This window comes from Microtus pennsylvanicus, chromosome 4 (genome assembly GCF_037038515.1).
Source record: "Microtus pennsylvanicus isolate mMicPen1 chromosome 4, mMicPen1.hap1, whole genome shotgun sequence".
NCBI lineage: Eukaryota > Metazoa > Chordata > Mammalia > Rodentia > Cricetidae > Microtus > Microtus pennsylvanicus.
The window spans coordinates 12,758,349-12,786,148 of NC_134582.1; the positions used below are offsets into that span (position 1 = coordinate 12,758,349).

Below are 27,800 nucleotides of genomic sequence, written 5' to 3' on the forward strand. Positions count from 1 at the left end.
CTCACTTCCTCTTCCTCCCAGCGTTCTGTTCTGTTTACTCCTCCCACCTATCTTCTAACCAATGAGGACCAAGCAGTTTCTTTTTATTTAACCAATGACCTTCCTCCATCATTTCCCCTTTTTCGGTTTAAACAAAAAAAAAAAAGGCTTTAACATAGCAAAATTACATATAACAAAACAGTTATCAAGTAAAAGTTACAATAATCTTTATCATAACTAAGGAAAACTATAACTATAACTAACTATTCTTAACTCCATCAAAGATTCCAGAAAGATACAATACTACATAAGCAAACAAGAAAAAGCAACTTTTAAAACTCTAGAAATGACAGAGACATCTTGCTGCCTGGACAGTTACCCAAAGTTCCTCTGTACCGTTGGGGCATCCATCTTCAGCCTTCAGGCCCATGGTATCCAGCAGACATTTCCATAAAGCAGGAAAATTCAAAGTCAGTTCAGTCACTATCTGTTGTGTCCTGCAGAATGTCTCGCAGACTCTTTCATGAATCAGGAACCCCGAAAGATCATCTCACCTTAGGCAAGTTCAGTAGTCCTCTCTCTCTGGGTTCTCTGTGTCCAGTTTATGCAATAGTCCAGGCTGGAGTAAGCAACTTGATTTTCTATGTTTGCAGCTGCTCTGAGCACAGAACCCTCATGAGTTCTTGATAACAAGGAAGTGATTTCTGGTGGGCTTGCAGTGGAAAATCCCCAGCTCTGGGGCTTGGACATTAGTCAAGGAGAGTCCTATATAAGCTGTGTGGGAACACAATAAAATGGGCATTCTTGCTCCAAGAGTGACTCATGTCTCTGTGTGCTCTTTCCTCCCCAGGCCCTTGCCCGACTGTGGTTCCAGGTGGTACAGGCACCAAAGGTGAAGGCCCCGCTGGGATGGGGAACTCGGGACATCTCTGAGGGACATCATCCTTAAGGCTGGCTAGCAGGTAAGAAAGAGTAGGTGAGAAGGTGAGAGGGTGAATTGAAAGGATGGGTGTGGATTCTTCCAAGTCCGCTCTCGTAAAGGAATTGCAGGTACTACTGAAAAAGTAGGGTACAGGGATTAAAAGAAAAACAGCTGAAGAATTCTTGGAAACCCTAGGTAGGGTTAGTCCATGGTTTCTACAGGCAGACACCTTGAACAACCATGACCGGGAAAATGTTAAGGAAGACCTACAAAAGGAACTGAGTAAAAAGGGACTGGAGTCCTTTTCCATTGCCACGTTTTTCCTATGGAGGCTGGTTAAAAAGTCTATACTTACTAAAAATTATAGCGTCAAGGAACATCTTAAGGAAGGCATTAGGATACTGGAGAATGTCCAAGACAGAGAATCCCTGGCGTCATGCAAAGGAGATCCAGAGGGAGAAGAGCTGAAGGAGCCTGGGGAAGCTCGGATCTCAGATAGTAGTGATTCCAAGTCAACCTTGGGACTGCGTCCGTTTTCTTGCCTCGCCCCAGGAGAAAGAACCCCTTTTACAAAGCAGCTGACCCTCTGGCTAGTGAGAGAGAGGTAGAGGAGTTGGGGAGACAATTGGCAGAACTTAAGTCCAGAAATATCCAGGTGTTCCCTGTTATTGAAACTGTGGATCCTCAGGGGATAAACAGAGGCTACATCTGCAGTTTCAGTTTAAGGATGTAAGGCAGCTTAAAGAGGCCATAACCGCTTGTGGGCCGCATGCTCCCTTTGCCGCTGCTTTGGTGGAATCCTACATGGATCAAAATTTGACTCCTAGTGATTGGATGCAACTTTGTAGGGCGGTACTTAGTGGAGGGGATTATTTGATTTGGATGTCTGATTAGCAAGAAAGTTGTAGAGACAGCCAGAAGGAACACTGCTGCAGGGCACCAGAATAGAAGTGTGGACATGCTCACCGGCGCTGGACCGTGTGCTCCACTTAATTAGCAAGTCATGTATGACCCTGGGGTGGATGCTCAGATTGCCACCGCTGCCATAAGAGCCTGGAAAGCTTTGCCTAACAAAGCTGCTAGGGGTCAGTTATCTAAGGTGCTGCAGGGGTCATCTGAGCCTTATTCAGATTTTGTGAATTGGCTCTCACAGTTAGCAGGAGGGTTTTCCCTGATATTAAATGCCCGCCATGCCAGTTATCAAACAAGCTTATGAGAATGCCAACAAGTATTGTCAGGAGGCTATTCATCCTCACCGGCAATGAGGAGGGCTGAATGATTACATCAGACTGTGTAAGGAATTGACCAAGACCATATCACCAGGGCTGTGATGGCCGCTGCTCTGCAGTGTCACGGTCTTGGGGCACAGCCCAAGTCCTGCTTTAACTGTGGACAAGCTGGGCATTTTAAAAAACAATGTCCCAACAGCCCCAGAGACCTGTCTTCAGGTAACCCTTGACAACCAGATGGAGCCTCAGGTAAGAAGCAACCTGGCTTGTGCCCCCATTGCAGGAAAGGACATCATTGGTCTAATGAATGTTGATCTAAGACGGACACTGATGGTCATCTGTTCTCTGGTCAGTTGGGAAACGGAAGGAGGAGCCCACCCCGGGCCCCATAGCAAGTTTATGGGGAACTAGAGACTTCTTCCAGGACATTCGCTCCTTAGATAACTGACCCCTAGCAGGAAGGGAAATCATTCATTTTTCTTATGCTTTTATACCCCAATACAAAAGAGGGAAAAAGGAAAAATACTGCTTTAATATGACACAAAGAACAACCAAATCAGTTACTTGCTTCAGTACTTCAGACATCCAGCCATTATTTCCTGAGTAAGGCATTTGATGCTTGGACAGGAATGTTCAGTGAACACACCCTAGACCAAGTATCCTATAGGCAGCCACTCCCTAGTGTTGTCAAATTTCCAATTTTAAATGAAGGAGCACAGGACCATGATTGAATTTTCTGGCTTTTTGTCAGTGTGGAGCAGATCCACCTCTATGGATCATCTTAATGTCCAAAACACCAAATAACCACACCCTAAGTCAGGGTGTATACCCATACTCATTGTCAACAACTTTGAAAGAACAAAAATAAGCTCAAACTCTCTGACCACTAGACAAGGTGGAACAGGCTCACATCTCTGTGTCCCAACAAAAAAGAAAGAAGATACAAGTTGGGTGGGTATGGAAGGAGGAGTGGATATGGGAAGCGTTGGGGTAAATACAAGCAAAACAGGCATAGAACTAGACACTCTCAAAGAACTAGATAGATACATAGATACATAGAAATAGATGATGATAGATATAGATAGATAGATAGATAGATAGATAGATAGATAGATAGGTAGGTAGATAGATAGATAGATAGATAGATAGATAGATAGATAGATAGATAAAAATTTAACAGACCAGGTTCTAGAAATATTTAATCAACCAGAGATGTGAGTACTATGTTCAGAGTTCTATGTTCAAAGTGCTTCAGATAGTATAAACCTGGATAGTAAGAATTAGGGGTCTTCTCAAACCTGCTATTGTGACTTACTATGCACACATTTTTTTTTCTAATCAGTTATTAGCATCAAAATACTTTGGATGGATAAAGTACTTAACTATACATGTTAAATTTAACTATATATGTACTAAATTGCAAAAGTAAAATACCAAAAAGGAAAAAAATGAAGAAAGAAAAGAAGGATGGAAGAGGGGATTGATACTAGAAATTTACTCGGTTTGTTTTTGAAAGTTTGAATGAAAGGCCTATGCTATGTGACAGGACCCATAGGTATGGGGTCATTCTACTTTGACTAAAGGCCAGAGAATTGAAACTTACTTTTGTTCCTTCAAGGGAATTGACTACAGTTCAAATAACAGGTATGGCTAACATCCAGACTTTGTATTTCTGGTATTAAGAAGTAGCTCTGTACCTATCTCAAACAAAAGTCTAAGGCTCCAACTGGGTTCCTACTCCCTTAGGGAGATAACTATGGATTTCACCCAAGAAATGGTTTGCTTACAGAATGTTTTGGTCTAGGGTATGAGTGTTTTTTGTCCTGTTCTGGCAACAGAATTTTAACTAAGAATGTAGCCATTAGCCCTTCAGCTGGTGAGGTCATTCCTTGAATCATGTTAATGCAGTTTTATCTTATTCCTAACTTTTGGGGTCAGGGTATTTAAGCAAATGGAAATTAAATGTGGGCAATTTTCACTGGAACTCCCTATCCTATGCTTCTGTTTATTATTTTCACTAGAGTCTTCATTCTCTTATTTTTCTAATCCCCATGCCCCTGTCCTGGTAAGTGGTATCCTTGTCGAAGCTGGTCTCTGACAGTTATAGATATTTTGGGGATAGTTCAGTTTCTTTAAATGTATCCTCTTTGCACAATGGTCACTCAGAAGCTGGAGGTGTGCATGCAGTTTGACTATATAGTAACACACCAAATGAAATCTCCTTAGCTATATCTTTATTATTTCTGTTTTGCTAGCCTTGAGCCCACTCATCCCACATTAGCCTCTCAATGTGAATGAGTGAACAGTATTTCTGGGTGGTCTCGATGCAGTGTCTGTACCTCCTGGTGCCATCAAGGAATCAATGGTCTTATCTTATGACTGGTTTTATCCAGTCATCTTTGGTGAGGTGTGGCACATGGGTGCTCATTCATAGTAATAAACCCAGAAAGCACAAGGCAGATCCATTCTGCTGAGTTATATTTAGAATATAAGTGCCAGAATGACCAGATACTGGGGTTTGGTCATTGTGGTAAGGCATTCAAAGGAAACAAACACAGCATCCATCCAAAGATAAAACTGATGAAATGCTTCAGGTACACAAAGAGGCACCTAGGTGCAGCTGACAGGATGAAACGGGAAACAGCCCAAGAGGAGAGTAGAAAGTGCATCACGAGAAGCAAATCCACATCAAAATGATTTGGAGTCTAGAGTCAACTAATTAAACTACTATTCTCTAACATTCCTGGTATTTTATGTGTGCGGATTCTGTGATAGTGAAGTAGAGCAGGGTGAGTGGGCAGGAGACACAGAAAGAACTTAGGCTTCGGGTAGATGTGTGTGGACTGAGAACACCACCCAGGCCAGCTAGACGCGGTGGTTGCCAACGGTCAGGACAGGAATCAAGACCTGAGGTACACTTTGACTAAAGCGGGCAAGAAGAGTTGGTGAGAAACAGCATGAGTGGTAGCTGGACCTGGAAGCCCTGGAAGACTTGGGGCACTGAGACATGATGTCATGTAGCTCAGGCTGGCTCAAGTTCTCGCTTAACTGATCATCCGCCTCTGCCCCCCAAATGTTGTAGTTACAGGCTGTGCCACCATGCCTAGCTGAGTTCCCAGTCTCTGGATGAAGAAGGTGGGACCTTTAGGTTCGCCAATTGTAGACTCCGTGTCCCCTATTTATGGCTAGAAACCAATTATGAGTGAGTACATCCCATGTTCTTCTTTTTGGGTCTGGGATACCTCACTCAGGATAGTGTTTTCTATTTCCATCCATTTGCATGCAAAATTCGAGAAGTCCTTGTTTTTTACCGCAGTGTAGTACTCTAGTGTGTATATATTCCATACTTTCTTCATCCATTCTTCCATTGAAGGGCATCTAGGTTGTTTCCAGGTTCTGGCTATTACAAATAATACTGCTATGAACATAGTTGAACAAATGCTTTTGACATGTGATAGAGCATCTCTTGGGTAAATTCCAAAGAGTGGTATTGCTGGGTCCAGGGGTAGGTTGATCCCGAATTTCCTGAGAAACCAAAACACTGACTTCCACAGTGGTTGCACAAGATTGCATTCCCACCAGCAATGGATGAGGGTACCCCTTCCTCCACAGCCTCTCCAGCAAAGGCTATCCTTGGTGTTTTTGACTTTAGCCATTCTGACAGGTGTAAGATGGTATCTCAAAGTTGTTTTGATTTGCATTTCCCTGATTGCTAAGGAAATTGAGCACGACCTTAAGTATCTTTTGGCCACTTGAACTTCTTCTGTTGAGAATTCTCTGTTCAGTTCAGTGTCCCATTTTTTAATTGGGTTAATTAGCATTTTAAAGTCTAGTTTCTTGAGTTCTCTATATATTTTGGAGATCAGACCTTTGTCTGTTGCGGGGTTGGTGAAGATCTTCTCCCAGTCAGTAGGTTGCCTTTGTGTCTTAGTGACAGTGTCCTTTGCTTTACAGAAGCTTCTCAGTTTTAGTAGGTCCCATTTATTCAATGTTGCCCTTAATGCCTGTGCTTCTGGGGTTATACCTAAGAAGCGATCACCTGTGCCCATCTGTTGTAGGGTATTTCCCAGTTTCTCTTCTATCAGGTTCAGTGTTTTCGGGCTGATAATGAGGTCTTTAATCCATTTGGACTTGAGTTTTGTGCACGGTGATAGATATGGGTCTATTTTCATTCTTCTACAGGTTGACATCCAGTTGTGCCAGCACCATTTGTTGAAGATGCTTTCTTTCTTCCATTGTATACTTTTAGCTCCTTTATCGAAAATGAGGTGTTCATAGGTTTGTGGGGTAAAATCCGGGTCTTCTATACGATTCCATTGGTCGACTTCTCTGTTTTTATGCCAGTACCACCCTGTTTTCATTACTGTAGCTCTGTAATAGAGTTTGAAGTCAGGGATGGTAATGCCTCCAGAAGATCCTTTATTGTATAGGATTGTTTTGGCTATCCTGGGTTTTTTGTTTTTCCATATAAAGTTGATTATTGTCCTCTCCAGATCTGTGAAGAATTTTGATGGGATCTTGATGGGGATTGCATTGAATCTGGCGATGGATGGAGATAGAGACAGAGACCCACACTGGAGCAATGGACTGAGCTCCCAAGGTCCCAATGAGGAGCAGAAGGAGGGAGAACATGAGCAAAGAAGTCGGGACCACGAGGGGTGCACCCACCCACTGAGACAGTGGAGCTGATCTACTGGGAGCTCACCAAGGCCAGCTGGACCATTACCAAAAAAGCATGGGATAAAACTGGACTCTCTGAACATGACGAACAATGAGGGCTGATGAGACGCCAAGGACAATGGCACGCAGTTTTGATCCTACGCAATCTGCTGGCTTGGTGGGAGCCTAGCCAGTTTGGATGTTCGCCTTCCTAGATATGGACGGAGGGGGGAGGACCTAGGACTTACCACAGGGCAGGGAACCCTGACTGTAGTAATAAGGCGCGGCGGCAGGGTTGCGTCCCCAAACACCCCAGCCGCCTGCCCGGCTCGGCTAGCTTATGCCCCGAAATAATTACACAGACACTGTATTCATTTAAACACTGCTTTGGCCCTTAGCTCTAGCCCTTACTGGCTAATTCTCACATATTAATTTAGCCCATTTCTAATCATCTGTGTAGCGCCCCTAGGTGCGCTTACCGGGAAGATTCTAGCCTAAGTCCATCCTGGGTTGGAGCTTCATAGCGTGCGTCTTCCCTGGAGCAGGTAGCATGGCGTCCCTCCTACGTCTGCTCCGGAGAGCAGAGCTGCGGAGTCTGACCTCACTTCCTTTTCCTCCCAGCGTTCTGTTCTGTTTACTCCACCCACCTAAGGGTGGGCCTATCAAATGGGCCTAGCAGTTTCTTTATTGCTTAGCCAAAGAAATCAACAGATTGATACCTGACTGCTCTTTGGACTGGAGAGAGAGGGGGAGAGGAGTGGGGGGAAGGGGAGAGGGGTGGGAGGAGGGGGAGAAGAGTGGGAGGAGGGGGAGAAGAGTGGGAGGAGGGGGAGGGAAAGGGGAGGCTGGGAGGAGGTGGAAATTTGTTTTTTTTCTTTTCTTTATTCTTCTTTTATCAATAAAAAAAACCCAGTAAAAAAAAAACCTAAAAAAAAAAAAAAGAAGGTGGGACCTTGAGTTGTCTAAAATGGAAAAAGGTGATGCCAGTCAAGGATCAGGCTTGTCACTGACCAAAACCCACACTGTTCAATAGAAATAGAATACAAAACAGACACACAACTTAAGTTTTTCTTCCAATTGAACTGGTTAAAATAGAATATTAATTTTGATGATATAGTTTATTTATCCAGTATATCCAGAATATTATCTTTTCAATATGTGACTCTGAGCATTCTCAACTAACACATTTCCAGAAGGGAAAAGTCATGCATGGCTAGCAACTACAATAATGACACTAACCCTCCTAGGACACCAAAAGATCAAGGAAGGACTTTGCTATGACAGCATCTCAGGTTCCTATTTTAAAGAACAATACCCCCATCCAGGCTTGATTCTGACCTATACTCTAGGGTTTCTCATCTGTTAAATGAGAAAAAGAATGTGCTAGTGGCTGACTCCATCACCTTTTTAAAAAATTGCTTTTTCCTACGGAATTTCTGAGGGTCCAAGCTTCATCAATTACCTCTCGTTTCTTGTCACCCACTTAGACACCAGAGAAGAAGAAACAACTCTGGTTCTTTTGCCTCCTCCTTTTTCCTGTAAGCACACAGTATTTAGTGGCCTGCTTCTGCTACAGCAGTCTGTTTTTCTTCTCCCTGTTCCTTGTTGGTTATGAGCATAAATAATAGTGGCCAACAAATGGCCTGGATCCCAAATGCTGCATTGAGATACAAGACCCAAAAGTGTTTGATTCTGTTGTCCATGAAGTTATCTTGAGCTTTGAAAGCCCACAGCAGTTTCCAGACTACTTTTTTCCAGATTCAGATTCTAAAGTCCTAGGACCTAGAGAAGAGGGAGTTCTGTAAGTGGACATATGGGACGCGCCTACGGGGCGCGTATTCTGTATTCTTGATTAGCCCAAATCTTACTTTCTTCCACAAGTTGCCACCACAGTAAATATAACCTATTACCTACTTTTAATGGCTTATTTAGGAGGAGGCTGTTTCTTCACCATGTGGATGGGAGTTTAATGAAGGGGGTCACTGGATTTACCCCCATTAATACTATAAGCCCAGTAGTGGTTCCAGCCATAACTTTGATTACATATGACTGATTTTCTAATCTGTAGAAACAAGTATTCAGGAATTTAAAAAAAACATATGCATGGAAGAGAAGTGTCTGTATTGCTAGCAAAATTCATTTTAAATTCCTTTCTTATCGGCAACCCGTACCAGTCCATTGTAGGAAGCAACTAACTGGCTTATTTTCAGTCTGTAGGAACATTGTCCAACACCAGCTACTCATTTAGCCAGCACAGGAACATCCCACTATCACACACAACATTCAAAGCCCAATTCCCTTTCTGTAGACTATTTTCATAGGGTCACAAGACCATCCCAAAGTTGTCCCGTTGAACCATAGCCAGTTCAGATCCAGAATCAGCCTCTTGGCCCAGTGCCCTTCCATAATGCTCCCACACCCAAGCTCACGGCATTTGGGGGATACTAAAGGAAAAACAAAAACACCAAGATCCCAAGTGGTGATTGTAGTTGGAGGTTGGAGTGGAAAAGGATGGGGTGGATGTGGGCGGAATGATAGATCGGCGAGCAGCAACCTTTTCTTCCCCAAAGCCCGCTGCTTCTGGAACCTGCTTCCCAGGTGAAAGAACTGGTCAGGCTCCACCAGAAGACGGAAAAGGTCAGGTTTCCCACACAAATATCCTATACTTACAATGATCACCACCTTGGGAGTGGGACCCTTAAATTCCCTTGGGACAGTGCCAAACCGCTGGCTGTACATCTTCAAGTCTCCTTGGAATGGTGACTACCGGGAACCGCCAAGCCCAGGGTAGTCCGCTTCCACAACGCAGAGGCCAGTTGCCATGGTGAGCCACCCCTCCCCGCGCAGTTAGTGAAGGTGGGCGGGTCAAGCGGAAGTTGTCCCTGGTCACTCTGCTGTTATCACCCCGCCCTGGCAGGAACTCCCTCACCCCACCGCCTTCTCTTCCTCCGGGGCTCGCCAGAGGCGGAGAAAAACAAAGAAAAACCTCTCTAACTTACGAGTCAAAACACAATCCAGTGAATTTGCTAGTTATCGCCTGCCTATAATTGATCTAAAAGCATGAGAAAGGTTAAACTTTCTACCACCTTGAAGTTAATCTTGATGTAATAATCACATGGCAACCTTATGCTTGAGTAGGTTTTTTCTTTTTTACAATTTGCAAAATATTTTCAGAAACAACCTTTGAGATTGACAAGAATCTTACAAGGTTGAAAGAACTGAAGGTATCATTAGCATTATTTTACAGTGAAGTCGATTAGGGCTCCAAGAGTCTAAGTGCTATATAGAGAGCCACACAACCAGTACGGCGAAGTCTTCTATGGCACTCAACAGAAAACAGCTCACACTTCGGGTGAACACAGGAAGCAGGCAGCTCAGATGTACTGGTGGGCAGTAATCTCACTGGGTTGAACACAAAAACTCTCAATGGAGCAATCAGAATGGATCTGAACTGTGGCTCACAAGTTCAGCTACTCAATTCTTGAGAATTAGGATCCCAGGCAAAACTGGCAACAGTCCAAGGAACTGGATAGTCCTGGGGACTGGAGCTGTGGTTCTCATTAATAGTAAGATGGAGTATAATTTTCAAGAGCCAATTATGAATGCTACTTTGGTACCCCTGTTCTAAAGAGGGGGAGATAACAGAAAAGCAGAAGGGGGAGGCAGTGACAAGGTTACTGGTGGACACTACAAGTTATAGTGCGACTCATGGATACACCTCGTAAGGTCGGTTTTTTCAAATTAGCATGCTTAATTATTTGTAACCCAGCCACTTCAGATTTTCTACACGGTACATCTCTAGACTTGGGGTCCATTTCCTGAATTCTGGGTTCAGCTTTTCAGCCATAAAAGAATGTCTTTCTTCTCTTAATAATTGTTTTCTCGCCTACAATATTTCTTCTTTCAACTGCAGCTCAGTAAAATACTCATTTTCATTTACTGCTAACAGCTTATGTAGCCTGAAACAAACAAAAAAGAAAAAAAATTAAGAGGCTATCAGGGTTCCCCGACAATGTCCAAAGAGGTACCTCCTTCATCTGAGTGGTTCTACGTGTTGGACTTTTAGGTGGGTCTCCCCTCGCCCCCAGCACACACACCTTCTGCAGAAGTGAAGAAACCTTGGAGCAGGGTTTGTGAAAGACCCCAGAAATTGGGGCTGCCTGGTCCACACCCTTGAGATCTGTGTGGCCACACAAGTCCTGTTTGTGAATTTGGGGAAGCTGAGCCTTAGAGGTAGCCAGCTGCTTGCAGCATCACACCGCCATCCTGCACTCCAATGGCAGAGCAGTCAGGTGATGATCCTGGTCAGGAGACTCAGCTTAGACTGTTCCACCATCCTCTGAGGAATGGAAGTGGCCTCTCCAACATCAGGAAGTATGGCTGGTGCAGCCTCTGCCCCAGGGTGCCTGGCACCAGCTTTGGAATCTATCCAATGGTTGTCTCAACCAGCCTGGACCTGGAGGAGCCTTATGGACTATAAGGTGGATCAGGAGCAGCACAGTGCCTCAGCCTGCAGCTCCCTGATCTGAATGAAGCCTAGGGAAATGACAGAGCTGATCTTCATTTTGCCACCCACTATCCCAATTCTTCCACAACGGTCCACACTGTTCCCACCACCAAACAATCCTCAAAGAATCACTAACATAAAAACCAATAAATAGAACAAGAAAATTGTTTTAAAATAATTTTAAAATAGAACAGTTTAGAAATAGAAATAATTGTTTCCAACTTCTCACGCATCTTGAAAAAGGACTGGCTTCTCCATAGTATATTAGATTTTATATTCTGAGCATCAAAGTCCATAAAAAACTGGAGATCTTTTTATCATTTGTAATATATATTGATGCATTTTATAAAATTGCATTTTTGGATCTCAGTATCATGTACAGTGATAACTATGGGCCAAGTTTTCCATACTTGGATGAATGACAAAAATACAGCTGAGACCAGCAAGATTGTTATGGAGGAGCTTGACAGGGTTTCTTTCTTTGCTGGGACCATCATGAAATCCGTGGTCTTCAGCTTTACATTTTCAGCTTATCCTTGGGTAAGTGGTGAGACCTTTGGGAGCTGAGTCATGGCGGGTGGCTTTCTAACATGTCACCTGAACTAGACTATGCTTCCCAGAATCCTTCCCCATAGACGTCTAGTTAAGAAAATTCACAGAAACATTGTGATTAGCAGAAGTGAAACAGCAGCAGGCTGTTGTGAAGTTGGTGCACGAATACCAGGCATACTGCAGTTCATACAAGCGGTCATTAATCTGCTGTCTCACCTTGGTATGGGGAAACAGCAAATCCTACAGCCAGGCTTCCAGCTGCTACAACTTCCCTGGGATCTTCCTTCAGCTTATCTAGTCCTAGGCCAGATGCTACTTCTACTAGCTTCTTCTTCATGACACAAACATCATCGAAGTGGGAGATGGTGAGACACAAACATGGATTTCAGGCCATCTTGAATTCCAACTCTTGTTCATGGGCTCCCATGGGTCCATCCACCTTCCCTTCCTCACTGCCTGTCCTGAATATTTTGAGCTCAAGTATTACATACAACTGACAGTCTTAGAGGCTACTAAACTATCTCCCAAAATTAAACAATGTAAAATGTCTCCCAAAACTCCCCTAAAACACATACATTAGTCTTTGTTGCAGTGGTTCTGACCTTTTGACTGTACCCTAGTCAATACACATAGTAATCAGAATCTTTGTTTGTTTGCCAACCAAGATGTTACCCTTAGAACATCACTGTCAGAATGATCAGAATACTAGGGACAAGTGGTATGCTCTAGGGGTTAAAAAGCAGTATGACTCCAGGATAGAATTAGGCAAAGCAAGGCAAAGGAAGAGTAGAAGGTGGCAGAGAGCTGTGCCTTGTGAGTTAGAAATAAGAAATGAGTAATCCACATCTGAATTACCTAAAGCAGCAGGGCTTGGGACTAGGCTAAAGCAAGGGGGGCACACAGGACACAAAGTATGTCGAGGCACTCAGTCCTGGCCCTGTAAACCTGGCTAAGTAACCAGTTCTATATCTTTTTGGCATTTTAAGGATGGAAAGTGAGGTAAGGCTGAGCCAAGACCAGCCCTTGGGCGGGACTCAGTGCATAAGCTCATTCAGCCTCCTAACAAACATTTGGGCTGAGAGCAGGAAACATGCACAAAGGTCATCAGAGAGAAGATACTGCCTGGAAAAGACGGCCCAGGCTGACAGCTTTAGTTCCAAGCACTGCTCTGGCTAAAGTGAGACTATCTGGGCTCAAGCAAATTGTCAGCCAGCAGTGAGGAAGAACACACTTTTGGGGCTGAGGGATCCTATGCAGCATATGGGGCCTTCAGGGAACCTAGATTCTACATGAACCAATGCTCTGACGAGAAGGTGACCCCATCCACCCACAGCCTAGGCATTCCCTTAACATCAACTGAGGCAAAGGTATAAAGGATATTTTATACTCTTCGTAGTAATCTACCGCTACTTTCAAAGTCACTAAAACTGTTACTGTAATATACATTATTGCACAAAAGACTGCAGTTAACAGTTTAGTGGATTAAAGAACAGAGCTTGTATAGCCCGGTGAATTTCTAGACTCTACCAACACTAGCTGTTTGACACTGATACGTTTGTCTCTTCTGAGTCTGTTTACCTACCTGTAGAAGTGCTCAGTATCACTCACTGTCTTCCTAAGGACTACTGTGAGGGTTCAGTAAGTGGCTCCACAGGAGGAGCTCACCAAACAATGCCTTTTCCTCCTTTATTCTGTAGCATTTCAACTGCTGTTTCCCTGAGAAAATGTGCAGACACACTGCCAGGTCTCATCCGGAAGCCACCAACAGTTATGAAGATGGCTTGTTTGAGTTGTTGGTAGTGGCTTCGATCATATCCTCCCCTCCCCTACATCCACCTTCTCATCACACTGAGATCCTTGGAGGAGCGGACGTTCTCCCAGCCTTCCATTCTTCCTCTTCTCTCCAGCTTCTTTCCTCTAAGTTTCCAGGCCTGGGCAGGCCTGTTCCTCGATTGTGCTTGCAGGTCTTTCTCCTAGAGCTGATTCACAAACAAGCTCTGCGACCAGACCAGGGCCCAGCCCCTGGTAGATCAGGGTTGTTTCTCATAAAGCCGGTGTGCAAACATCACCTTCAGTCCTACAGTCGGCACAAGTCTCCAGTCTACTGCATTTTAGCTTCAGGTTTTTTAAGGTCCTTGGACCTAGAGAAGAGGGAGCAGGTCTGTCTGTTGAATGAGGTTTGCCATGTAGAAAACAGAGCATCACAAAACCATTTCCTCCTATTCTGCACCTGCATCCATTTCTCCTTGTTCACCTATAGCCACTTTTCTTTCTTCTACAGACTAGAAAGGCAAACAGTACAGCACTTCTCTGTTAAGTGGGGAAAGTTTCATCTTCCAGAAAATCCTAAGCTCCCGGAAGCCAGGGATGCTGTATCTTCTCGGGGGTAAGCCTTACAGGCTGCAGGAGCATCACCAGTGGAAGCCCCAACAGCTGTGTGCCAGGCAGGGTGTCAGTCATCTCCACCTGCCATCTACAAGGTACACTAGCAGATTTTCTAGCAGTTAAAACTGATGTATGGGAACAAAGGAATCCAGGTGCTTGGCCCAATAGTTTTTTTTTATCTTTGGGGTGGTCCTCCTCCCATCACCACAATGGCATCTCTCCTCACTTCTGTTACTAGACTTACAGGGACAGTTCTACACAGTATTCAAAACAGTAAACTCAACAGGAAATGTTTGGGACGCACAGCCCAAATCTACCCACAGACGCTACTCTAGGAAGTGGGGAATATACTTGAAATCACACAGCTACACAGGCTTAGCTTGCAGAGCCACTTAAAGCCCAATCCCCAAACCAACTCCACTGCCTAGGCAAGTCCAATGTCATTTGTGTGACATATATTCTTCCCATCATCAGGGACAGCTCACTCAATAAAGGGCTCTGGAGACATCAAAGGCCTTCAAGACCACAAATGGTGATCTTCTGAGTAAGAATGTGTATACCAAGTCTGACCCTTAAAAAGATTTTCTTACATAGGCGAGGACCAGCCTCACTTTTTTCTTTGAAATCTCAGCATGGAGCATCAGTCCTTCTCTTTCTTCCCCAAGAGAGCCCTGGAATACCAGCAGGCTGGGTCTCAGGAGCAATCTTTACAGACCTACCTGCGCGCGCATACACACACACACACACCCTTACTGGTTGTGCAGTGTAATGGTTACAGTCCTTATGTCCCTTTGCACCCAATCAAATTGCTGACCCTAGGTTTAAAACTCAGGGCCCATATCTGGCCGGCACCTACCCCATTCCCCACACCTAACTGTATGGGGCACACCTTGGCCACCAAGCTGCTATGTCCCGGAGGCGGGTTCCACCCAGGCTGAAAATCTCCGTGATCTAGGAAAGAATTAACATATCATGGGTCAGTATGACAGGAGGAGAAAAGGTAAGATCAGGGTAGGGTGGGAACATCCCCAGCACTGACCACTGGTGTGCCAACCCCTCCTGCCTCCTCCTCTGGGGCTGATGCAGAAACATAATCTTCTCTGTTTTCTTCTCTATCCTCCTCAGGGCCAGGGGGCTCTTGTTTCACAGGTGGAAGGTCTGGGTCTACTGCCTAGGAGAATGAGGAAGGGCAGCAGTTAGGACAGGGCCAGGCTGAGTATTTTTTATTATTATATTATTGTTGTTGTTATTATTATTATTATAATTATTATATATGCAGACAGACCTCCCTTTTATTACTGAGAAATGCCACCTCTGCCTGTGAACCTTTCCCATTCCTCAATGAGTTTCAGTCCCCTGGGAGCTGAGCAGCAGAGCAGGTGAGGTGCCTGCTGGACATGCTGGACAATTCAACAGAATGCGCACCATCACCACCCGCAGCCCCACCACCACAGCTCTCTATCACCTTGCTTACAGGCCACCTGTGCGCACCCATTACCTCCCTAACCTTGCCAGGGCAGCCAGACTGCAACGTGGGAGAAGTCAGGAAGGCTGTGCCTGCTGTCCACTCCTCTGGGGCATCCACCTTCTCTTGCTTCACCTGTGGCAAGGTCACAACCCAACTCTGGGCAGAGCATTGGGCCTCCTGCATAAGGGAGGATGGCAGCAGACTTGGTCTCAGGTCCACGGCACAAGGCTGGGTGGAGCTTGGAAGAGTGGGAGGAGATCCTCACCTGTAACGGGGCTTCCGAGGAAGCTGCAGCAGGACCAGGCACCTGCAGAGGACTGCTGGCACCCTCTCGTAAAAACACAAGGTCTGTGTCAGGTGGGGTCGGCACAAAGCCTCTACCTATTTGCTGCTTCGCTGAAGCCTGGGCAGGGCATGGTGGGGTTGTGTGCACAGCCAAAGGGGCCTTTGAAGAGGAGCTTGGATGGAGCTGTCGAGGAGAACCAGGCCTCTTTCGACAAGGGTGACACGGAGGCGATCCTGCTCCCTCCTCAGACCCTGACCCAGTACTGGGCAGCAGTCGCTTCTGTGAGAACAATGTTGGGTGCTGTGGTCAACCCGGTGCCATCTGACCATACCCACCCTGCCCTACTCAATGTGGCTGCTAACATCCCATCAGAGCACACACAGAATCTGCTGCTTCCGGGAGCTGTCATCACTAAGCCTGCTAGTCAATCTCTTGTCTGCAATGGCAGTACAGCTGAACTCATCACCCCAGCACACTGTCTGCTAATCCTCAACGAGACTCACTACACCACCCACCCATCTACCAGGCCTGCCCACCACTCCCAAACAAGGGGGTGGGCCAGGCCCAACCTAGCCCATCCACCTAACCCTCCCTGCCCCACCCACCATGGCAAATTGCAGGCACTGGCGCCAACGACACTTCTGGCGCTTCTGGTTGCTGCCCCCGAATTTGGGCTTGTCGCAGCAGAAGTCGCAGTGGCCACAGTCCATCCGCCGTAGGCAGGCTGCACAGGCCCCGCACTTGCGGTTCTGCCGGTGGTTCGTGTAGGGCTGCTGGGGTGGAGGGGAATGGTGCTACTGTCACTAGGACTAGGAGAGGCCGTCCTCAACACCAATCTCAGTATTATTGTGCTGGTGCTCCTCTAGCCCCATGGAGGAGCTAGCTACACACGAGGCTCAGCCTGCTAACTCTCCAAGGCATCTGTGGCCTCAAAATATGCCGCAACCACTGTGCCAGCTGGCCTCCAAGCCCATTAGGACTGAGGCCGCTCCATTACTTTATCAGTAGAGTACCTGCGATCAGGACAGTGTCTCTGGCCCTCACTTCATCAGGACTTGGCTGACCTCCCATTAGTCCTCATCACTGCCAGAGATGTTGACTTACTCTACACAAACGTGTTTACCTGCACCCCTGTGAATGTCTCCATTCAGCCTCTTTGTCCTGCACCAGCCATTGACGCTGGTTCATCTGACAGTAAGCACCGCACTGCTAGCCCCTCTTCTTTCCCGTCCTAGCGCTCACTATTACTCCCTACTAGTCCCATTACAGCATCTACTTCCTTGGGTTAAATAAGCATCAGGAGCATCTAGTTTATCCAGGTAAGGTGGGGCCACTCACTAGCTCGTCCTCGTCTACACAGTAATAGATGAACTCAGCAGGTGATGTGGGCGCTAGGTCGCTGATGTGCTGCAGAAGCAAATGTGCTGGGGTCAGGGCAGGTCCTGAGTTAAGTTTAGGGTTGTGCCTTCCCTCTGCCCACCAGGACCTTACCAGCTCTGTGGGCTCTGGGTGCTGCAGTGCAGGAAGTGGAGGCACTGGCTGAGCTTGGGAGTGACGTTGGGCAGCCACCTTGGAGCTACTCTTACGACGGTCACGGTCACGTTTACCCTAGAGGCCGAAGGACAGTTAAGGCATGGTGGTACCAGAGAGACACAGGAGCCCCAGGGAGTACAAAAAGCATGCATTGACTGGTCAGGCGGAGTGTGCAGTCAGGCACTCACAATAGGGGGAACCACAACCTGGGGAGGGCACTGGTGACATCCTTGAGGGTGGCCACGGAAGCGATGAGCAAAGTGCTGGCAGAGAAAGGCAGGTAGGCAGAACCAAGGAGGTGAACATGGGGCAGAAAAGAAAATAAGACATGAAGCAGGCAAAGCCAGACTGGGAGGAAGAAACAGCAGCAGTGGTGGTAAATTTAACAGCAGCATGAGCTCTGCCCCAGCCTTGACTCCACCAGCACCAGTCCCTCTAGCCTGACTCACCCACAAGCAGCGCCGCTGCAGACACCTCCACTGGCGCTTGCGACCAGGGCGGGGAGGGCGAAGGCAGAATCGGCAACAGCCACAGTCTTCTTGGTTCTGACAACCCCGACATACTCCGCACCCTCGGCTCTGTTGGGGGGGCAGGAGTTGTGAAGTAGGGGCTCAGGGCCTTGAAGGCCAGGAGCGCCTTGGCCCACTTCATCTGACTGCCTCACCTTCTCCACAATCCGGAGGCAGCGTCTCTGCTCACACTTGCAGTAGAGCCCTGAGGCCACATCACGGGGCAGCTGCAGGCGGCAGACGGAGCAAGCCCCACAGTCTTCTTTCACCAGGCAAGCTGTACACTCTCCACAGCCAACTCTCTGTCAGAAATGGATGGGGTAAGATTAGAGGCCTAGGGAGAGGGCTCCAGGGCCACTGCCCTTCCAAATGTTTGCCGTACTTCCATTAGCCCCCTTACTATAGCTAATAAACTACTGATTAGCTTGCCAGCACCAAGGCTACTACTATGGCTTCTACTAGTGCTCTGTTAAATTCATTCTTATAGTGATATTTCATTTGTATTTTAATAAATAAAACTTGCCTGAAGATCAGAATGCAAAAGAGCCACACTACTCAGCCATACAGGCCAGGCAGTGGTAGAACAATCCTTTAATTCCAGAAGCCACATTAGTTAGCCATAAAGGCCAGGCGGTGGCGGTGCACGCTTTTAGTCCCAGCACTAGAGAGGAATATAAAGCGGGATGAGACAGGAACTCACTCTTTTAGTCTGAAGATTTCATAGAGGTAAGAGCTCTCTAGAGACTCGGCTGGTTTGCTTTTCTGATCTTCAGGCTGAATCTAATATCTTTCCCTTGGTTTTTATTATTCATGCTACACTTCCCTATGTCTATTGATACCGCTCTAATTCCCATTATTGCATTTGCAAACAAACCAACAGCCAGGTATCTATTTAAGAAACAATCTATAACACCCGGCTGACCTGTCATCATTGCTAAGCCCTCCATCGGTCCTGTCCCATTCTGTTCTCTTGTAGACTGTGATGATACTGAAAGACTCTGGGGCATCTCAGCATTACTGCCCCTCCTCCCCTGGGAACCAGGAACCTGATAAATCACCCACGTGTGCACTGGAGCTTTGGGTACTTTCCCAGGTACTTCCCATCCCTTTGTGGTTTTTCTCCGAATAGACCCAGTTCCTGGAACTGGGGCAAAAACGACCCGCAGATGTTCCTCATTGCTCAACCAACCCATCAACTGCCGTCCCGCCATGGCACTGACAATTATAGTTAGCTGATCATTAAACGAGCCAGTCACAATAGTTGACAAATGACTCCTGGACTTCCCCTTTGCTTCTGCGGTTTTTTTCTTTAAAAGTAGCCTGTAACAGCCACCCGAGGTTCTCCTCCCGAGGCTGAGGGGCCCTGGTGTGCCAGGTAATAAAATTCCTCTTGCTTTTACAACAACTGCGGTGTTAGAGTGGTCTCTTGGGGCGACCCCTCCTTGGTAAGTGGCCTTTAGAGTCCAACAATACATATTCTCACCTTAAACATTCTCTGTTCTCGGTTGAAGGCAATTCTCTGTGCTGGCGGGAGAAGGAGAATGAGAGAAATGGCAACAAAGCAACAGACAAGGCACATGGCTTCAGCTACTACCTTAACCCTGACTTTCACTGTGGTGGCATTTCATTTGTATTTTAATAAATAAAACTTGCCTGAAGATCAGAGTAAAACTGCCCCACTGGTCAGCCAGTGTAGAGGTAACACACACCTTTAATCCCAGTAGCCACACTAGTTGCCATAGAAACCGGCCAGTGCATGCCTTTAATCCCAGCTCAAGAGAGGAATATAAAATAGGAGGGGACAGCTCTCAGACAGTCCCATTCTGAGATTCCTGGAGATAGGACCATCATTTCGGACTGAGGTCAAGAAAGAGATTGACTGACATTTCACCATTCTACCTATGCCAATAGTGAGGTCATAGGCCAATTCCATGTATGCCCAAAGCCTCCATCCCGACATGAACCATAGAGCCTCCAGCCTAGCCTGGCACTGGGTCTACTATGTGTCCTGTTTCCTAATCCCTAGGAACTTACTTACCTCGGCAGTCTTCGCATAATGTCTTGAGCCTCTTCCTTCTGATACCATTCCTTGGGACGCGGACTCCACAATTCTCACAGCGGCTACAGTGAAAAGAGCAGAGGTAATTACTCCCAGTCCCAAGTCTCACCTCCTACCCAGCTCACCTTAAGCTAACACTCACCCAGGTACAAGTAATGACGCTGGAGCTGTGCCAGTGCCAGCACTATTCTCAGCCCGCGGGGTCGCCTTCCTGACACCACTCTTCTGCAGCCCACCCTGATGCTTCTTAACACTGGCTGGTTTCGAAGGCTTCTTTTGCTTCTTGCTGGGGTCAGGCAAGGGATGGGTCTGGAGATGAAGACAGGAAGAATGTGGGGAAACAGGTGACAGAGTTGCCCGCGTATGAACACCGGCATTGGGAAGTACCTTGGGAGCCGGGTAGCACAAGATGCCTTGTCTGAAGTCAAAGAGGGTCAGATCACATGCAGGGCCTAGGTATCGAGTCAGTTCAACCTTGCTTCGAATCTTGTCGCCTGTGGGACTGAGAATGAGCCAGAATGAGTTGGCACCATGACGGAACTAATGTCATGCCACCCACACAACAGCTCCACAGATCAGGTGAGATGCAAGAAACAGTCTGGATTCAGCCTGTGACCCCCACCTAAGACCCATCTTAAAATAAGTAACAGGAATACAGAATATAAATACAAGCATGCATAACAAATGTTAATAAATAATACAAGTGTGAAACTCACTTTGATCCATGACATCCCAGATCCTAAGGTAACCCCCAAAAATTATAATACAGGGAAAAATTCTATTATCTGGCAATACTGCAATAACTTTAATATCGTAACACGAAACATTATTCAGGCATCTTTAGTGGTGTCAGTATAAACAAGCATGTAATGCATGTAACACACTGATGTACAGTACATGACTGATTAATAATAATTACAATTCTTCGATTATGAACTTAGTGCGATTTTTTAGTTATTAGAGTTCTACTTATAAAAAAACTAATATACTGTGAAACTGCAATGTTAGACTGGTAGTAACTAATTAATATAGTTAAATGGTTACTACATCTCTCGACTTCACATTTCTCTGGAGCTTGATTTACTCTCATGACTTTTGTTCAGCACTGGAGTGTATTCATAGCCTATACAGTTATGTGTTCAGTGATGCTCTCATCAAAAACCAACTGCGTACACATGGTAGTCTCCTATACAGTGTCTAATGACACCACACGCCCTAGTTTTATAATCTCTGATTTTCACATGAAAAATCATTAAATAACATGCTTCCCAGAATGCACCAGTACCAGTGAGCAATGTATGACTCCATGAATATGCACCTTAGGTATAGAGTATGGTGTATTAGACCACCTGAGTCTTTGTGGCCACATTCACTTTAAATTTCTCAGACTGTATTACTATTGGTAATTATATACAGACATATAACAGGCAGGGTAGTGGTGGCACATGCCTTTATCCTAGCACTTGGGAGGCAAAGGCAGGTGGATGGATCTCTGTGAGTTTAAGGCCAGCCTGGTCTACACAATGAGTTCCAGTACAGCCAGGGGCCCTATGGAGAAAGAGACCCTGTCTCAAAATAAATAAAAAATAAAGACACATAAACATACTTACAAAATGTAACACTATTCATGTTGAAAGTATGAATAAAAATCAACGCAATACATATTAAGTAACATATAAATATGTATTTTAGGTTGTTTTGTTTGAAATGGGGATATTACTTTCACCACGATGGTTTTGAAACTCATTTGTAAAGATGACCTAGAACTTCTGATCCTCCTGCTTCTTCCACCCAATGCTAGGATTTCAAAATGTACCACCACACTTAGTCCGTGCAGTGATGAGAATTAAACCAGGGCTCTATGAACACAAGACAAATACCCAGTACTTAATACGTTTTGTATCACATACCAAAAGAATTAAACATAAAAGCCTGTAACAGAATTATTTTTTAAAACATGAAAATAAAACTATATTCAATACAAAGTATAAGTAATTAACATTGATGGCACTCCAGGTCTTTTCCTGTCTACAAGAATTTTAAGAGGCCTTTATTAGCTCTTGAACCAAACCACCTTATCATTGTAAAAACAAGGAACTTTACAAAAGGGTCCCCTTCCAGGAAAAAGGGCAGCACACTATTATACTGATACACGATTACCTAAGTTCAAACAGACAGGCTGCCTTTCCAACACAGAGGGCAGCACGTATCTTCTTCATCTCATCTTATGGGAGTTAGGACTCTGGGAAATGGCAAAAATAGATGATCCTATGGTGAGAAACTTTTTTACCTCCTACCAGCATCCATAAAACTAACAAACCGAATTACTATTCTGATAAATATATACCTTTTGACAATTAGTTGTAAATTTAAAATTTTTCATAGAATTTCATATTTCTAGGGAAATGGCAACTTAGACAACCAGGAAGGGCATAGAAATGTTAACAGCTATAGCACAAATACATTCTAATGCTTATGAACTTTAATGTTGAGGTACTGACAATCAATTCTCATTAGATGTAGTAATTATCTTTTTCTTTTTTAAAATTTCATTTATTTATATATATATATTTTTAGGTACGAGTGCTCTGTTCACACCTATGCCTGCACGCCAGAAGAGGGCACCAGATCCTAGATGATTGTGAGCCACCATGTGGTTGCTGGGAATTGAACTCAGGACCTCTGGAAGAGCAGCCAGTGCTCTTAACCTCAGGGCCATCTGTCCAGCCCCTACATGTAGCAATTATGAAGTTGCTACAAACCCAGGATTCAGGAAGCAAGAGCCACTGCTCCCGCTGGAAACACACGGGTAGATTCCAGCAAGTCTGTCAAGCTTTCAGCAGCTGAACATCTCATTTACGTGCTTCTGCTTAAAGACACTGCAACGTTTCTTTCTTAAAAACAACTCCGGAACCAGGAAATGATTAAGGGCCACTGGCTTCTGAGGATGTTTTGTCTAGGATTGTCTGCCAGTGTTTTGGTTTTGTTCTTCTGAAGACACCTGATACACAGAACCTGTACCCCAAGTTTACTGTTTTTACACCACGTCACCTTCTGAAACATGCGAGTGAGCACGAGCACCTGAAACGGTTCACATTTCCTAGCGCTGGCTAATATGTCTTTGCCAGTCGCTGTGCTTTGCTGGCCAGCAGTTCACAGATCTACACATTTAGCTGCTTTCCCAACTTCCCTGAATCTTCGGCAAGTACTCTAGATGTTAATTTTTGTTCTTCCCAGAGCAGCCTCACACATATCTCAGCGAGTTTCCTCTTCTCTTTCGGGATGGACCATTTCTGCTTCTTAGCACTGTAACTCAAGCGGATAGATAGCACACACGATTCATGGAAGCTTATCTGACAGGAGACAAAGCACATGCCCTTCCTCTTGCGCTCAGAACACTAGAAAACACTACAGCACTTTATTTGGGAGTCATTTTAAACAATAAATTCGGCAACAAAAATATGGCACTAAATAGATCACAGAAAGGATGCTTGATTTGCAGTACAAAGGAAACAAAACAAAAAGTTCTTGTTCAACTTACTGGGAAGGCAAGCACTAGACAATTTAAATTTTTAACTGTCCCATGCATATCTATGAATAATCACAAATGCACTGTGAATATTGGCTTTGGTCAAATAAACTTTATTAGGGATAGGTGATTATGAAAACACAAACTCTTTTTAATAAGGACTGACTACATGTGAAAGACCAGGATAAATCCAGACCCCCTAGCAGGAAGAGTAGAACCAAAAATCTAGGTTAGCCGGTTCAGTGACTTTGTTCCAGGAACTGGCTGACCACAAAGTTAGATTATAATCTTGAGAACAATCTTGAGAAACGGGGAGTTACCCCCTTGCGATTATCACTGGTATTTTCGGAATCTTCCAATGATGCCCTCCCTACCCCCTTTGGGTTGTGGTTTCTTCCCTTAAATACCCCTTCTCCAAGCTACTCGGGGTTGAACTCCTCTACCCCTGTGTGGGATATAAGTCTCCGCCCCAGCGCGCTGTTTCCTGTCAATAAACCTCGTGTGATTACAGCAAGAATGGTCTCTTGTGAGTTCTTGGGGGGTCGTGTTATCCCGAGACTTGATTGAGAGTCTCCCAACTCTGGGGGTCTTTCATGCACGATTTTAACTCCACCCATACTGTTTAACCTCATTAGTAGTGAAACAGTACACAGGTGTGTGTAAATTTAAACACACCTGTATACTGTATATGGCTTAACTACTAACTAGGTTCGACTCCACAGCCCACCAATTACCTCTGATAATAGATGTCTGAGCGTCCACAAGAGGCCCCTGACTTTCGAAAGGACTCACGACGCTTCCAGCCAGGGCCCAGGGCTGGGCAGTCCTGCCAGTCCTCAGCCATAGATGCTTCAGGAAAGAAGAGAAGCCTGCAGGATTGGAAACAGGTAGAGTCTGGAAGACACTGAGGGTCTACAAAGTGGCCACCTGTTTCCAGGCCACCAAAGTCATGTGTTTCCTTTAATATGCGCCCAGACCTGAACATGTGTTTCCTTGGCACAGGAAATACTTCATCTCTCCTCTTTGTCATCCTCCACACATGAAGAGTACTCTTCCAGTCTGAGAAGACTCGTTCCTCCTATTCTGAGTATGAGGTTCCTATGTCTCTTGTCCTCAGCTCCCTACTTTAGTTCAACCTCATTTAAACGTCCCTTGACCTGAGCTTCCAATGTCATTCAGTGGTCTAGCTGCGTTTATATGAATGAGAGCCCCCAACTCCTCTGTACATCAAACATTCCCCAGCCTGGAAGGCTCTGGTGTCCCCCCTTCTTGAGTCCAAGAGCTCTCCCCAATACTTATTTCCTCTCATTTCTGACCCACGATTTCTCTTCCCTTTCAGCCCTAACCATTATATCCACTCTTCTCCTTAACTTGGTCATTCTCCATTTCTCTTATCCTGTGAAACTTCCTTGTCCCTTTGAAAGACCCCAGCTTAGCTGCAGTAATGCCATTTTGCAAGGCTTTCACACAAACAAGTATTAAGTTCAAGGTAAAGTCGGTACTCCTAGGCTGCCAAACAGGATATCTGTGGTCGGACATCAGGCCTAGGAGGGGAATGAAAAGTTCTGGGAAAAACTACATGTGCCCTGATAGAGCCAAGTCAGCTATTATCAGATCTTCATGTCCCCGAGGAACTTGTCCTCAAGTAAACCCATCGCCTCATTCAAACTGAACAATGAAATCCCTGTAACCATGCATCTGCCGCCCTTTTTCCTATAAAAAGACCCTTACCCAGCCTGCCGGTGCGCAAGTCTTCCAAATAGACTCTGACGCCCGCAGGTACCTGTGCACTTCTCAATAAAAAAAAAAAAACCTCTTGCCGTTGCAGCCATTGGTCTCAGACTGTCCCTTAGGTTTAGGGGTCTCCTCCTGAGGGAAGGTCCTCTCTGAGGGTCTTTCACCTTCACACAGTGACCTGTCTCTCAATTTGTCTGTGTTCCAAGACGACACCACCCGTGCCAGTCTTCTGACATGCTACTTCTTTTCGTCCTCCACGAGTCTCTTGTAAACCTAACCCTGCTATTTCTCCTGTCACCCGTCTCAGGCCCCTTCTTCTCACTATGAGCTTTCGGTCCCTCCTGTTAACATGGAGACCTGACGCCTCTCTGAACGTTTGGATCTCTCCCACTCCTCTCCATCCTCTTCCCAGAGTCTGGACATTGCTGTCATCGCCCTGAACCACATTCCTTCTTTCCCTCCCTGTCTTCTGCCCAGTTTACCCAGTCCTCTCTGCAACATGCACAAGACGCCATTCCTTCTCCTGGGCTCAGGGCCCTTCGCGTCTCCCTGCTAAGAGTCCGGAACCTCAATTCCTCCCCAGCCTCCCAGCGCGCTCTCTCCACTTGCACGCCCACGGCTGTCTCACCAGCTGGACACGAGGCCCTGGGCGTCCACTGCGCTAGGCCCGTGGACCCATGGGGAAGATCCCGCCCCGCGCGTCCCGCCCGATCCAGTCTTCTTCCTCCTCCACGGCAGCCTCCTCCAAGGCACTAGTTGCCGACTCTGCGGCGGTTGGTTACTCCCGGAACCGGAAACCAACGGGCTGCCTTTGGGGCTCCCACCAGGACACGCACCTGTGTGCAGCCTTAACACGCCTGCCCTCAGTGGGGAGGCTCCAGCGCCTGCGTACTGCGGCTTCACGGGACGGGGGTGGGGGGTCGCGCGCGGATTGCCAGGGACCTGCTGCGCCTGCGCGCTGACAACATCCGCAGCCCGCGCGGTCTTGCCTTGCCTGTGCGCCTGCGCAAGCAGCTTCCCTAGTCAGTGCGTCCTTCCCAACCCTCTTGTCCCTAGAGCGTAGGCACAGTCCTGTCCCAACACAAGGGGGCGTGGACAGCTCGGCCTGCTCTTAGTTTTTGTCTCCACAAATAGCAGGCACTTGATCGCCGAACTTGTCTCTGTCCACTTGCTTTCCTGGGATAGCCCCCGCTTTGTTCCCGGGACTACCTTCTTCAGTATTGGTACCTACTACTTTCTGGAACTTCCAAGGGTCACTGCACCCTAGCCAGGTTCCTTCCTTGGGAACAGGAGAGAAGTCTTGATGTGCAAGCAGGTAACGAGGGTACCTAGTGAGAGCTTACCCATCGCTCAAAGGCCCGATGGGAGGGGATGGTGAACTGACCAAGGTTACCTGTTTTGCTTTCAGCTGACCCCGTTTGTGTGCTCGACCCAACAACTCCTCGGCCCTGCTGTGTTATGATGTTAGGGGGTTGCAGACTGTTGTGCCTAAGTCCTGAGACACCTCCCCCCCCCAAGAAGACCACCACGGAGCCACACTTTCGAAAAACCAAGGTTTCATTTATTGTATACGGGCTAGTGCGGGTCCTCTACCTCGCAGTCTGACACAGCAGATGGAGGGAGAAGGACCCCATCTATTATTGTGAGGGGTTTATAAAGACAAAACCCTCAAAGCGGTAACAAGATTACAGTTTCAAAGTACAAAATTACTTATCCTATATCACAGTTGGCTAAAGGTTAGGTAAAACTTCGCTGTTATTTTCTAATAGGCTCTTGTCTAGGGCACAGTTGGTATGGGTGAACAAGCCCCACTTCCCGCACGGTTGAGTAACAATGGACCAATAGGATAAGTTTCCAAAGGGTCAGCTGGTGGTACCTAACCACAGGTGGTCAACATCTTTTGTGTAACCCACAGGTGGGTAGCAGTCAGCACTTTTGTGTAATTTGGGTTTTTCCATTAACTAATACTTTCCTTAGGAGGGGCCTTGCGACCCCGACTTTTCTCAGGGTTTGGGATGAAGTTCGAGGTCCCAAAATGTCCCAGCACAAAAATGGACTCTTTTCCGGCCTCAGTTTTTCTGGTCTCACATCCTCCCTAGGAGTTCTAGATGGAGTTCAATCCTGAACTCTAGGTTCCTCAATATGATGGGAATAACTTGCAAGTTCTATTTCATCCTCATCCGGGAGGGGATAATAAGAATAATAATACATTAGCGTTAGTACGCTGAACCGTAAGTTCAATGGTGTCAAGCCTTTGTCTTACAAACTGTACCAGCCTATTAATTATACATGGGCCAATAGTCAAAATTAATAAGAAAACCAATAGGAGTCCTATAATAATGGCAGAAACAAGGGTCATTCACCAAGGAGAGCTATTAAACCAGGATTCGAACCATCCCTGTTAAGAGTCTCTCCCCCCCTTCCCCCCTCCCCTGTCCCCCCTCCC

At 46.1% G+C, this 27,800-nt stretch overlaps 2 protein-coding genes across 30 annotated transcripts in view; both read right to left on the reverse strand.

Moving 5' to 3' along the window:
- Cfap53 (cilia and flagella associated protein 53) overlaps positions 1 to 9,631 on the reverse strand; it is a 35,354-nt gene extending 25,723 nt beyond the window's left edge. Inside the window, exon 1 of the mRNA XM_075968319.1 lies at positions 9,460 to 9,631. Coding sequence (XP_075824434.1) covers positions 9,460 to 9,528 — 69 coding nt within the window. The 5' untranslated portion in view covers positions 9,529 to 9,631. The remainder of the gene's footprint in view (positions 1 to 9,459) is intronic.
- Positions 9,632 to 10,756: 1,125 nt separating this feature from the next.
- On the reverse strand, positions 10,757 to 26,243 carry Mbd1 (methyl-CpG binding domain protein 1). Of its 29 annotated transcripts, none has more exons than XM_075968288.1 (17): positions 25,983 to 26,120; positions 24,352 to 24,486; positions 20,476 to 20,590; positions 20,231 to 20,397; positions 20,068 to 20,150; positions 19,513 to 19,553; positions 18,185 to 18,331; positions 17,970 to 18,098; positions 17,709 to 17,783; positions 17,479 to 17,595; positions 17,326 to 17,394; positions 16,593 to 16,757; positions 15,967 to 16,266; positions 15,732 to 15,878; positions 15,273 to 15,404; positions 15,123 to 15,184; positions 10,757 to 13,989 (listed from the first exon to the last, which is right to left on the reverse strand). In XM_075968288.1, exons 2-17 carry the CDS (start codon positions 24,459 to 24,461, stop codon positions 13,950 to 13,952), a joined length of 1,899 nt encoding a protein of 632 aa, XP_075824403.1. In that variant the 5' UTR covers positions 24,462 to 24,486; positions 25,983 to 26,120; the 3' UTR covers positions 10,757 to 13,949. The 29 variants fall into 29 exon arrangements, with proteins under 29 accessions (XP_075824403.1, XP_075824402.1, XP_075824406.1 ...); XM_075968287.1 differs by having other exon boundaries at positions 16,593 to 16,760; XM_075968291.1 differs by having other exon boundaries at positions 15,090 to 15,184; positions 16,593 to 16,760.
- Between the last annotated feature and the right edge of the window lie 1,557 nt (positions 26,244 to 27,800).